The following is an 11,904-nucleotide window of genomic DNA, read 5'->3' as shown; positions in this document are numbered from 1 at the left end:
TATTTATTTTTGAGAGAGAGAGACAGAATTAGAAGCAGGCTCCAGGCTCCAAGCCCTCAGCACAGAGCCCAATGCAGGGCTTGAACTCATGAACTGCAAGATCATGACCTAAGCCAAACTCAGACGTCTAACCGACTAAGCCACCCAGGCGTCTCTTGGCTCAGGTGTTGATCTCAGGGTCATGAGTTCAAGCCCCACATCGGGCTCTGTGCTGGGCATGAAGCCTACTTTAATTTTTTTTTATTGTTTTTTATTTATTTTTGAGACAGAGAAAGGCAGAGCATGAGCGGGGAGGGGCAGAGAGAGAGGGAGACAGAGAATCTGAAGCAGGCTCCAGGCTCCGAGCTGTCAGCACAGAGCCTGACGCGGGGCTCGAACACACGAACGTGCGATCATGACCTGAGCCGAAGCCGGACGCTTAACCGACTGAGCCACCCAGGCGCCCCTATGAAGCCTACTTTAAAAAAAAAAATCAAAAAGAAATTTAGGAAAGTTGGACTCTGAATGTGAACACATTTGGGGACTGTTTTAGCCAATTTGTTTTACCTCTCATTTCCTTTTTGATACGTGCACAAGCATGATTTTGACTTAAAAAAAACCTGATATCTAAATAAATCTGAAAGATGTTTTTCATTACATACAAAACAAAAATTGGTAAGAAAGCATTTGGGGGATCAGTTTCCTTCACTATTTTTTTGAAACATATTTTTCAAAGTTTACTTATCTTTTTGATAGAGAGCTCAAGCAGGGGAGGGGCAGAGAGGGGACCGGGGACAGAGGAAATAAAGTGGGCTCTGAGCTGACAGCAGTGAGCCCAACATGGGGCTGGAACTCACAAACTGCAAGATCATGATCTGAGCCGAAGTCAGACGTTCAACCGACTGAGCCACCCAGGTCCCCCTTCCTTCACTGCTTTTTAAAATTAATTTTAACTGTGGCAAAACACATAATATAAACCTCCCATTCCAACCATCTAAGTGTCAGGCAAGTGGTGCTAGTACGACACATTATTGTGCAACCATTATCACAATTCATCTCCAAGAAAGCGTTCCTGTAATACTCAGTGGTGCATTAGACGGCTGATGGCACATTGGAGCCCATAAGACATGGCATGGTGGTCACTGTAGACAAAATGAGCCCTCCCCTGGGGGACCTCCGCTGCCCACCAGGAACCACAGTTCCAACCCCTGGGCTTTGACAGGAACACCTTCTCCCTCCCTGGCTCAAAAGGAATGTACTACACAAATAGCCCAGTCATGGTTGGTGTCCATTCTTGGGTCCAGACCAGAACAGAAGCAAGTCTTAGTCTCCCTGGACTTCAGGTTCTGATGTGTAAAGTGAGATCCATAGACTGGATGACGTCTATAATCCCATTGGGTTCTAAATTTATGACTGACTAAATGACCACACACATACACGTACACACACATACATACAATACATACACAATGCACACATGTGTGCATATACATACACACCCCACACACATGTATGTATATACATGGATATACACATACATGTACACATATATGCACACACATGCATATATATACACACATGCATATACCCACACATACACAAATCTGAGTTGGGAATTAATGGGTTACAGAGAGAAGCCCTAACACCTCTTCTGTGTTTATGGGGAGGTAAGAGATTATCACTTGATTAGATGAAGGGAGGTCCTGCTCAGAATCAAGGGTCAGCAGGCCACTCCCTCACTCTGTCTCCCAAGATCATAAACACATCAACCAAAGAGGAAAGGCCAGAAGGGATGCATGGTCCATCTAAAGGGCCCCGCTCTGCATCTTCTCCCAGACTTCTGTTCCTGGGACTGTGGCCTGCCTGGGCACCCACTGGACAGGAGGTAGAGCAGAGTCCGGAACCAGTCTTCCTAACTGCACTCTGAGCCTGACCCTGCCTTTGGGTCCTCAGGAGAGGGAGCGGGGCCAGAGGGATTAGGGAAGAGCAAGGGAGTGGGCCTGGTGACCCCCAGACCTAAGTGTCTCCTAGATCCCAGGCCAACGCAGCACTGACAGTGGGAGGTGGCATTGCCCAGATGGTGGGCTGAGTGGGTACTGAGGCTGAAGAGTCACTTATCAATCATTGCCCTTTCCCTGAGCCTGCACAGCTCACTGCTTCACAGAAACATCCTGCCCATGTGGCCTGGGGGGCTCTGAGCTCCAGGGGGTGCCTACAACCTGTCACAGCTTCTGGAACCCTGCTGTATGAGTTTATGGAGACCTTTTCTTCTCCTCAGAGTCTAAATACTACTATGAATAATAGTCGATATTAATGGACAATTTATTGTGGGCCAGGGAAGCTCTGAGCACTTTGCATTCACTTAATCCAAACCCCAACCCCATGTAAGTTTATTATCCCTTGTTTACAGAGATGGACAAGAAAGGGTAAATCACAGAGATGGGGCAGGGTGATGCTGGAATGGACCCCAGGTCCAGGGTCCCAATGCCACCACACCACTCCCTGCCTCTAGGCTACAGGAGCTGCTCTTTGGCTGGGGATCCGGGGAGGAGGTAAAGCTTAATAACTTCTGGGTAACTGACTACAAGAAAGGGAGCACCAAAGAGACAAAACCTTTATGCCTTGAAAGGTTCATGTCACACGCCAACCAGTTGTTTTCCATCCCGTTCAAGAGGGAATAATTGGAGGTTAACGACAGAAAGAACTTTCCAATCACGAGAAGGGGTCACATTGACATCCTCTCTCATGGTCAGATTTGGGTGAAGTGTTGTCCCTGCCTTGACCAACAGTTTGGGTCAGAGGGAGGGGGTTTGGCACAAGCCCCTTAGAGAATCCCCATTCACAGACCCAGTGGGGGTAGGGGAGGCCCTGGGGCAGCAGCCCTGGGGTAACCAGGGAACAAACACGGAAAGCCAGGGGACGTCAGTTCTTATCTGGAGCTCATTAATGGGGAACATTAGTCAGCTGTGAAGGCCAAGATGGGGTGATAGGCATGCGGGTGGGCAGGGGTGTGGAGTGGGGGCAGGAGGCAGCCATCGCTGAGAAAAGGTAATGGCCCAAACTCCACCTCCACCTCACGTGTCCAAATCCAGGATGGAAGAACCTTATAAATGCCCATAGCCCAGCCTCCCCAGAGACCCTGAGAAAGCAAGAGAGAGAGAGAGAAAAAGCGCACGAGAGAACACTCCACAGCTTCCTTCTGCTGAGACTCCTCGGCCAGCCCACGGAAGGCTTCACAGCATGTGGGAACTCCGGTCCATAGCCTTCTCCAGGGCGGTGTTTGCAGAGTTCTTGGCCACACTCCTCTTCGTCTTCTTTGGCCTCGGTTCGGCCCTCAACTGGCCAAAGGCTCTGCCTTCTGTGCTGCAGATTGCCATGGCCTTCGGCCTGGGTATCGGCACCCTGGTGCAGGCTCTGGGCCATGTCAGCGGAGCTCACATCAACCCTGCTGTGACTGTGGCCTGCCTAGTGGGCTGCCACGTCTCCTTTCTCCGGGCTGCCTTCTACGTGGCTGCCCAGCTGCTGGGGGCTGTGGCAGGGGCTGCTCTGCTCCATGAGATCACACCACCAGACATCCGAGGGGACCTGGCTGTTAATGCAGTGAGTAGCCAGAACTTCACCCCTTCCATAAGGGGCAGATTCTGGGGAGTCCTTTGTAAAGGGGGAGAGGGGAGGGACCGGATCTGGGTGAAGGTCTGGGTGGGGGGAAAGAGAGATGGAGGGAGGGAGGGAGGGAGAGATGCTGGAGCTCGGAACACAGGTGTTATAAGGGAGTCAGGGCAGAAGGAGCAGGAAGTTCAGAGCAGACGCAGGATACATGTAGGTCTGCCAGCACCTTCTGCCCTGAACCTCACAGAGGGAGAGCAGAATCAGGGTTTCTGTTGACTTGAGGCCTTCAAGACAGTGAAGGCCGGGCTAGAACTGAGTAGAAGACAAGGTCCCAAAGCGGATGTGCCTTCTCAACTGGAAGGAAACTTGGAGCGCTAGTCCCAAGGGTCTTCTCGAGGGAAGAAGGACCCAATATTTATTTCTTCAGCATCTACTGTGCATGAGCTTCATGTCAGGTGCTCCTCACAAGCCACAGCCCTTCAAGGTAGGGATGCATATATCTGTCTCTTAAGGATGTGGAAACAGAGGCTCAGAAAGGGGGAAGTGCCAGAGCCAGCCTTAAGCCCAAGCTTGACTGCAAAACTCATGATCTTTCCACCTGACCAATGTACCCTCCCTGAGCCATCAACTAAGACTTGTTTAGCAAAGAAGGAAACTGAGGCTCAGAGAAGGAAAAGGTGGGCCAAAAGTTCTACAGTTTGTCAGTACCAGGGAAAGCACAGAACTCATGGGAAATCTGAAGGGGCAAGGTCTCTCCAGACCCTGGAGGTTACCCTGTGAGTAACTGCTGATTACATGAACAGTGGCTAAGTGGACACCTTAGGCACTTTGGGAGCTGAGACAGATGCCACAATCCCTCCCCCTCCACGTTCTTCCCCTTCTCCTGTCCTGGGTCTGTGCAGCATCTGGGCATCTCAGGGCACAAGTGGGGAGGCATAGTCTGTGTCCCCTCAATAAACGTCTCGCTCCACGCACCCTGCTCCCATCCCCAGCCAGGGTAGCAAGTGCCTCTTTCATGCCTCAATCTCCTGCCTTTCTTGGCCTGCTCTACCCCTGGGCCACTAGATAAAAGCTCTGATGTCTCTGTAGAGTCCTACACAGTCTCTGTGGCCACCCCCCCCCCTTTGCACAGGTGGCCCTTTCTCATGCAAGAGGAAGAGGTGTCCCAACTGGGGAATTTCTTTCCTCTTCAAAATGGAAAATATGATGAGGCTGGGGTCTCAGGGATGAGAAAAAGCTAGAGGGGTCAAGGCGGTAGACAGATTGAGGAGCATGACCATGTCCAGTGAGAATGAAATTAGTTCTGTTGCCAGCAAGGAGAAGTCCAGTTAGACTGCAAGAAGAACTTCCTGAGAGTATGGCCAAGAACGTCCCAGAATGTGTGACTAGGGAATCTCCTCTAATAGCAGAGTGATGGGAATGCTAAGAGGCCATTGGGATACTCAATCCTGCTCCTCCATCATTTGACAATTGGCTGGGGCCCTCGGAAATGAAGGGTCTGGGGAGGATCCCCCAAGTCCCTGCTCAGCATTTACCCTCTTGAGGAACTAGAGAGAACCCTGCCTGGCTGGAATGGGGCAGCAGGGGAGCTGGGTTGCCCTCAGGCTAGAGAGCTAGATGACCCCCAAAGCTGTCTCAAGTGTCCTCTGAGGTCACTGGAAAGACCAACTAGTCACCAGGAAAACATCACTGATGTGCACCTCCTCTATGCCAGGCTGGATAACACATATTTCTTGGTACAACACCGTAAAATGAATTCTGTGATACCTCTATCCCAATTGGTAAATTAAGGCTCAGCATTCAATTGACTCAAGTCACAGAACAAGTTAGTGTCAGCACCTGGAAGTGGACGCAGAGCCTTCTGACACCAAATCCACATCCACACCTCTCCCTTAGAAAAACCATTTAACAGTGGGAGGGGGGCTGCAGCTCTGCCCTTGTCATTTCCAGCCCTCACACAGTCCTCCAGAATCTGTTCTGTTATCCCCATTTTACAGAAGGATGAACTGAAGCTAAAGGAAGTAGAGTCCCATGGCAAGTTAGAGGCCTCCAAAGTATCTGCCTTCAAAGCTCTTTTCACTGCCTCTCACTGGAGGCTCTTACATTGGATGACACAGGGGAGACTGAGGTTAGACCCTAGAGACTCAAAGGGGTCAGCCCGATGGCTAGGACCCAGGGGTGGAGGTTCAGGGCCCAGAGAGGGAGCGTGGGAGCTGAGAGCTGTCACAGTGCCAACAGGTGCAGTGCCCAGTGCTCTAGGGCAGGGTGTAGAACAGGATGAGAAAACCAAGGGAGAAATCCAGTGCTGGGTGCGGCCTGGTTATGAAATTGCCTCTTTGCTCAGCCCCAAGTTCTCTCATTACCCAAGGCAGGGTCTGCTGGGACCATGGGCACCCCACATGGGTGTGGAGGCATTATATAGTACAGGGCATCAGCGCCCCCATTCCAACATCCACAGAATGTGCAGGAAACAAATCCACAGGGCAAAACTGAGGCCTGAAACGCAGCGTGAAGCAGGCAAGATCAAGGGGAACAGGCAAAGGTTAAAGGAAGAGCTGTACGCCAGGATCACGGGGTGAGGGGATGCACTAGGACCATCCCCAGACCCAAGTCCCAAGACCCTTCCTTGGGAGCCCTGTGCCCACAGGAAGAAAGACCACAGACCTCTCGTTACACCAGAATCTTAATGGCCCTAGAGAGCAAGGAAGGCCTTTCTGTTACCTGCCCTGAAGCCTCCAGCTGCAGTCAAAGCCTCTTCCCTGTTGTTCAGGAAACAACTTCTAGACATTAGCATCCTTTGCTTCTCATTTTAGGCACACGACAATAGCCCCTAAATCTAATGGGTATGGAGTCAGTTTTCTACCTCTGTCCTGGAGACCATGAGTAGTCCCGGGGTCCATCTCCCTGCCTCTGGGTCACAGCCCAAGAAGAAGTCATCATTCATCTGGGCTAAGGTGGCTGGTAAGCCCAGGTGTTCCAGTTCCAGTCCAGAAGCCTCTATGGAGCCTCGACTGCAGATGGACAGGAAAATGGAGCCAGAGTGGGGAGCCTGCTCAGTGCCCCCACCCCCCCCCCCACCCTCTGTTTTTCTCCAGCTTAGCAACAACACGACAGCTGGCCAGGCCGTTACCGTAGAGCTTTTCCTGACCCTGCAGCTGGTGCTCTGCATCTTCGCTTCCACAGATGAGCGTCGCGGAGACAACCTAGGCAGCCCTGCCCTCTCCATCGGTTTCTCGGTCACCCTGGGCCACCTCCTTGGGGTAGGTCATGGCCACTTCTTCCAGCTTCCCTGCAGGGACAGACATACAGACCTTCCCCCAAAGAAGCACACATACAGACTACCCTGGAAATAGACACACAGAACTCCTCCCCAAAGTGACAGACACAATGACCCCCAGAGGGACCGATACACAGAACTCCCCGGAGGGAAAGGCATGTGGCCACATCCCAGAAGCTTTGACTCCCAGACACCCCAAAGGAACAGATCTCATTCTGGCCTCAAATGAATACAGAGCTTGTAAATATACGGACTAATTGCCCATCTCGTGGGTTCCCTTTAGGCTCAGGCCAAGTACTGCAGGGGGGCCCAAGGACTCCCCGCACCACCCTCATCCTCCCCTTTCCTTTCTTCTCTGACCCTTGCCTCCCATTGTAGATCTACTACACCGGCTGCTCCATGAATCCCGCCCGCTCCCTGGCTCCTGCTGTTGTCACCGGCAAGTTTGATGACCACTGGGTAATGGCCAACCTCCCTGTCTCCCCTTCCCTCAGAACCCCATCTCAGCAAGGTCTGGAACAGAGTGGGCTCACAGCTCAGTAAACCCTTTGCCAGCCTCCCTAGGAGCCTTGGGTTCCTCCCTCAGGTCTGATGCTGATGACTTAGTGTTCGCATCTGCAAGTGAGGATAATAGCAGTTGTTGCTTCATGGGCTTTTTGGCAGAGTTCAGTGAAGTTATTTGAGTGAGGTGTGAAACAGCTCAGCACAGCGCACTAGAAGCTCCGTAAATGGTCTTATTGATAGTAGCTAATACGTATATTTTTATTATTTGGCACTTTCCTAGGGCTAGTATGTTGCAGGCCTCATTCTAGGTGCTTCGCAAATATTAACTGCTTCAGTTAATATTTAAATATTTAGTTAATATTAACTGCTTTAGTTTTCACGGCCACTCTAGGAGGTAGGTGTTACTACAATGAATGGAAACCGAGGCACAGACACTCCTCTTGGAATTCGCACCCCAAACGTCCCACTAAGCAGTCCTCCCCAACAGCTGCGGCTGTCATTACGAAGCCAGTCGCCGCCGGTGACTGCATTAATCGCGCCGGAGACCGCCACCCTCTTTCAACACGAAGTTGGGGGGAGCGCGTCTCTAGGCTGAAGGGCGCGGGGGAGTCGGGGCTTGCCACCCTCCCGTCCCCCGCCCCGACCGTCCCCTCTGCCCCCCACAGGTCTTCTGGATCGGACCCCTGGTGGGCGCCATCCTGGGCTCCCTGATCTACAACTACGTCCTGTTCCCGCCGGCCAAGAGCCTTGCGGAGCGCCTGGCGGTGCTCAAAGGGCTGGAGCCCGACGCCGACTGGGAGGAGCGCGAGGTGCGGCGGCGGCAGTCGGTGGAGCTGCACTCGCCGCAGAGCCTTCCGCGGGGCAGCAAGGCCTGAGCGCGCCGCCCGCCCGGCCCCGAGGCCCCCAGCCCCCGGCTTGGCTCGGGGGAGCGCCGAGTGACTGGCTGCGGGCCGCCTGCCCCGCCCCTCCTCTCCCCGGGTCCGCAGTGCGCCCCGGTACGGAGTAGCCGCTGCCTGGGCTGCGGGGTGGCGGTGAGCTCGGCAGACCCCCTGTCCCCAGGCTGCAGGCAGCGAGTAGTCGACCCTCTGGCCCCTTGCAGGGAGCTGGACGCTTGGGGAGGGAAGGCCGGCAGGCAGAGGAAGGCTCTGGAGAGGTCGCATCGGGTATTGCTGGGAAGGGGGGTCTGGGAAAGGTGCATGGGGTTTTGCTAGTGTGCAAGTGTGAGTGCCTCTCTGTCCCCAAGTGCACGGTTGTGCACGCTCCTGAGTGTGAGTAGCTGTGCCTGTGTTGGTGCAAGTGTACTGGCTGGCCACCTCTCACTCCCCTCTGGATCCCTTCCTCCCCTACCTGCAATAAATCCACTTCCTCTGCATCTGATCATCCCCAGGAGCTCTAAGAGAGTGCTCCCCAGGAGAAGGGAAGGGAAGGGTCCAGAGGTCACTATAAGAGGGCTGAAGGAAGGGGAGGGCCCTGGTTGCCAAACCCTGCCCTGCCTCTGCTGGAAATTTCCCCTGGGCTGCAGCATGCTGGGCCCCAAGATTTGCCAACATCCATTGCTAGGGACAGAGAAGTATCAACCAGAGAATGCCTCCCCCAGAAGTGGCCTTTGGAAAAATCGAGGGTTGGGTGGCCAAGAATGGCCTGAGGGAAGACCTCTTCCGAGAAGGGAGTAGGCGAATGTGTGTGCATGCCTGTATGTGTGTATGTGTGCCCTACATGTGCACATGAGACCCCCGTCTCCAGGGGTCTCCAGACCCAGAGATTAGCCTGTGGCAGAGGAAACAAAAGCCCTCTGTGGGCCCCTGGCCTTTGTCTTGGGGAGAGGAGATTTGCAACCAGACACTGGGTGAAAGGAGACACTCAGTTTCGCAAGTGAGCCTTCTCTCCCAGCTCACCGGATGGCTTGGCTGGGCAAGGCATTAGGCACCCTCCCCAGGCACTTCCTCCCTAGGAATCTCTCTTCCCCTCCCTCCCTTCATGTCTCCACCATAGGACTGTTACTGGGGGGAGAGCAGCCTAGCATTGACAGGCCCACGAAAGGGAAATGACTTGTCCAGGCCGAGGCAAGTCTGTGTCTAGAGCCTCGGCTTCTAAATTTCCAGGCCAGTGCAATGGTTCTCAAATAAGATTAACTAGGATTAAGTGAGATGATGCATGTAAAGATGCTGTGTGAACTGTAATTCCTCATACCATTATCACGCATTATTGGGATTATTTCATTATTTCCGCTTCCTGCAGGGAGAATACCGAAGGGGTCTGATCCTTGGCCTCTTTTACCTTCTTTAGTTAGTGGTCAGTTCAAAGGAGAGCCCTGGGAGCGCAGGCAGGGGGAGGTGAGTTTGGGGCTGGCCCCATCTGCAGCCAGCCTCTTAACCTCTCCTGACCCCAAGCATCCCCTGCATGTTCTCCCATTTTCTTCCTTCCACCACTCAGTCCATCCATTCTCTCCCTCCTCTCCAGCCTGCTGTGTAGCTAAGCTAAGAGTCGCATCTTGAGCCCCCTTTCCCATGCACTGTTGTCTCCCTGCTTTCAAGGCTTTTATCTGTGTCCATCCCACCCCGTGTCCACACCCACCGTGCACAGAGTCTCCAGGCCCATCCCGACCTCCATTCCCTCCTGAGATGGACTGTGTATGAGGAATATCTGTGTGACTGTGACCACTTCCTCATCTATGCTTTTTTCTCTTTTCCTTGACCAAAGCTCCCTTTGGGGTCATAAAAAGGCTGCCCTGGACCATAGGTGCTATGGAGATGATTGTTCCAAACACTAGACAGCTGGTGACAGCCACCTGGCTCACTACTCACTTCCAGGGGAGGGGTTCTATCAGAGACTAAAGAAGTAACTTCTGAGGGTGTACTCTTGCTAGCTGAGTGTCCTTGCTCTGGAAATTCAAAGCAGCAAGGCCCCGTGCTGTGAGCCAAGCCAGGCTCCTCATCCCCACCCTATCTTACCCCAACAGATCCCCCTAGAAGTTGCCAAGAATTTCTATGTCTATTCCTGGATTGCACCTCCCCTAGAATGTGACATCCCCACAAATTCCTGTCCTGATTGTTCAGAGAGGGGTCACTAAGGTCAGAGGCCAAAGTAGGACTCAAAGTGAGGAGGACGAGGTGACCAGACACCTATTGAGCATCTCTTGTGTCCCAACCTGTGTGTTGGGGTTTTATATGCACTGGCTTATCTATTCCTCTTAAAACTTCAGGTGGGTTAGAGAAGGACAATGGCTTCCAGCCATGCAGGGTTTTAACATTTCCAGCACAATCCCTATCATCTCCTGTGATTATCTGCCAACCCTGCGAGACAGGCAGAACAAATAGCGTTCTTCCCATTTTATAGATTAAGGAATGGCATTCCGGAGACTGGTCTAAAGTCACACAGCTGAATGTAGTGGAGCCAAGACTTGGACTCAGGCCTTCTTATTCAGAGTCCCATGGTCTGTTCATGCAGAACTCACAGGAGACCAGGTCTGTCTGGCCTGAGGCAAGTCCTAGTTCCCACTTGGGAGACCCTGGCATAAACCAGGGCACACAACTGAGCCTGTCCAAGCCCAGACCTCTATCTTACGATGGACACAGATCCTTGGGGAGGGCCACAGCAGGGTACGGAGAAAAAGACAAAGAACACCAGGCTGGTTTCTGCCCTTGAGAAGCTCCCAGTCTGGGGAAGGATGGAGGTCAAACACACTCAGAACCAGACAGAGGCAGAGCACCATGGGGGCGGGTGGGTAGGCATCTGGGTCCTTGAGCTGGGGACAGAAAAGGCTTTGAGCTGAAGAGAAAAGGTAGCTGAAGAGAAAAGGTCCCAGAAACATCCATCCCCACATCCCACTTTGTGCCTGCAAATGTTGCTTTGATGTTGTTTTGTATCTTTAAGCTGTGACTCTGTATACATGCAGTGCCTCCCAGGCAAGACTGTAAGCCCTTTGGGGACAGGGCTCCTTCCAGCTCTTGGATGGTATTCTCCTATCTATGTTCCTTCATCTGTCTTATCTAGCACAGTGCACTGCAAATAGTAAGCACTCAATAAATGCTCATTTGCCAATTAAGTGCTATTTCTTCCACAACTTAGAAATGGTCAATATCGTCCAAAGTGCCAGAAGACAGACTGGCGTCTCTGGCATGCCATGAGCTCCCCAGAGCTGCTGTTAGGTAAGGTCCAGAAGGAATGTCAATACTGAGTAAGCAGCTCAACTAAGGTAGCCTGCGGTGGCAAATTGCCACAGCCAATCTGGCCAAAATGGGCACCCTGGGCTTTGTGACCCAAGTGGCATCATGGAGAGGGCACCAAGACGTGGGCAAACTGTGTGGCCTCTGGAGAGAGCAAAGAACAGCCCCTTTTGGTCCCCTCGTGCTGGTTGTTGCACCATGTCAGAAAGTCAGGACAAGGAGCTCCACGGTCTGGGACAACACCTAATAATACTCAACATGTCTGAAACTGACCTGCTCTGCTCCCCAGACCTGCTCCTCTCACCGTCCTCCCCATCTCAGTTGAAACATCTCGGTCTTTCAGCTGCACAGGCCAAAAAGCTCCAGTCA

At 52.7% G+C, this 11,904-nt stretch overlaps 1 protein-coding gene across 1 annotated transcript; it reads left to right on the top strand.

Annotated features, from left to right (window-relative positions):
- The first annotated feature begins 3,132 nt into the window (after positions 1-3,132).
- Positions 3,133-11,414, top strand: AQP2 (aquaporin 2). The gene is made up of 4 exons (XM_029955809.1): positions 3,133-3,579; positions 6,684-6,848; positions 7,244-7,324; positions 8,035-11,414. Exons 1-4 carry the CDS (start codon positions 3,220-3,222, stop codon positions 8,242-8,244), a joined length of 816 nt encoding a protein of 271 aa, XP_029811669.1. The 5' UTR covers positions 3,133-3,219; the 3' UTR covers positions 8,245-11,414.
- Positions 11,415-11,904: the final 490 nt, after the last annotated feature.

The sequence above is a fragment of the Suricata suricatta genome, chromosome 10, assembly GCF_006229205.1.
Source record: "Suricata suricatta isolate VVHF042 chromosome 10, meerkat_22Aug2017_6uvM2_HiC, whole genome shotgun sequence".
Lineage (NCBI taxonomy): Eukaryota > Metazoa > Chordata > Mammalia > Carnivora > Herpestidae > Suricata > Suricata suricatta.
Note: the sequence above shows the minus strand (reverse complement) of the source record. Positions and strands in the feature narration are given on the sequence as shown.

Excerpts from the sequence above, each read along its gene's own strand:
- AQP2 (XM_029955809.1), top strand. The coding sequence starts at position 3,220 with ATGTGGGAACTCCGGTCCATAGCCTTCTCCAGGGCGGTGTTTGCAGAG. Across the intron at positions 3,580-6,683 it reads GGGACCTGGCTGTTAATGCA|CTTAGCAACAACACGACAGC; the intron begins GTGAGTAGCCAG and ends GTTTTTCTCCAG. Across the intron at positions 7,325-8,034 it reads GCAAGTTTGATGACCACTGG|GTCTTCTGGATCGGACCCCT; the intron begins GTAATGGCCAAC and ends TGCCCCCCACAG.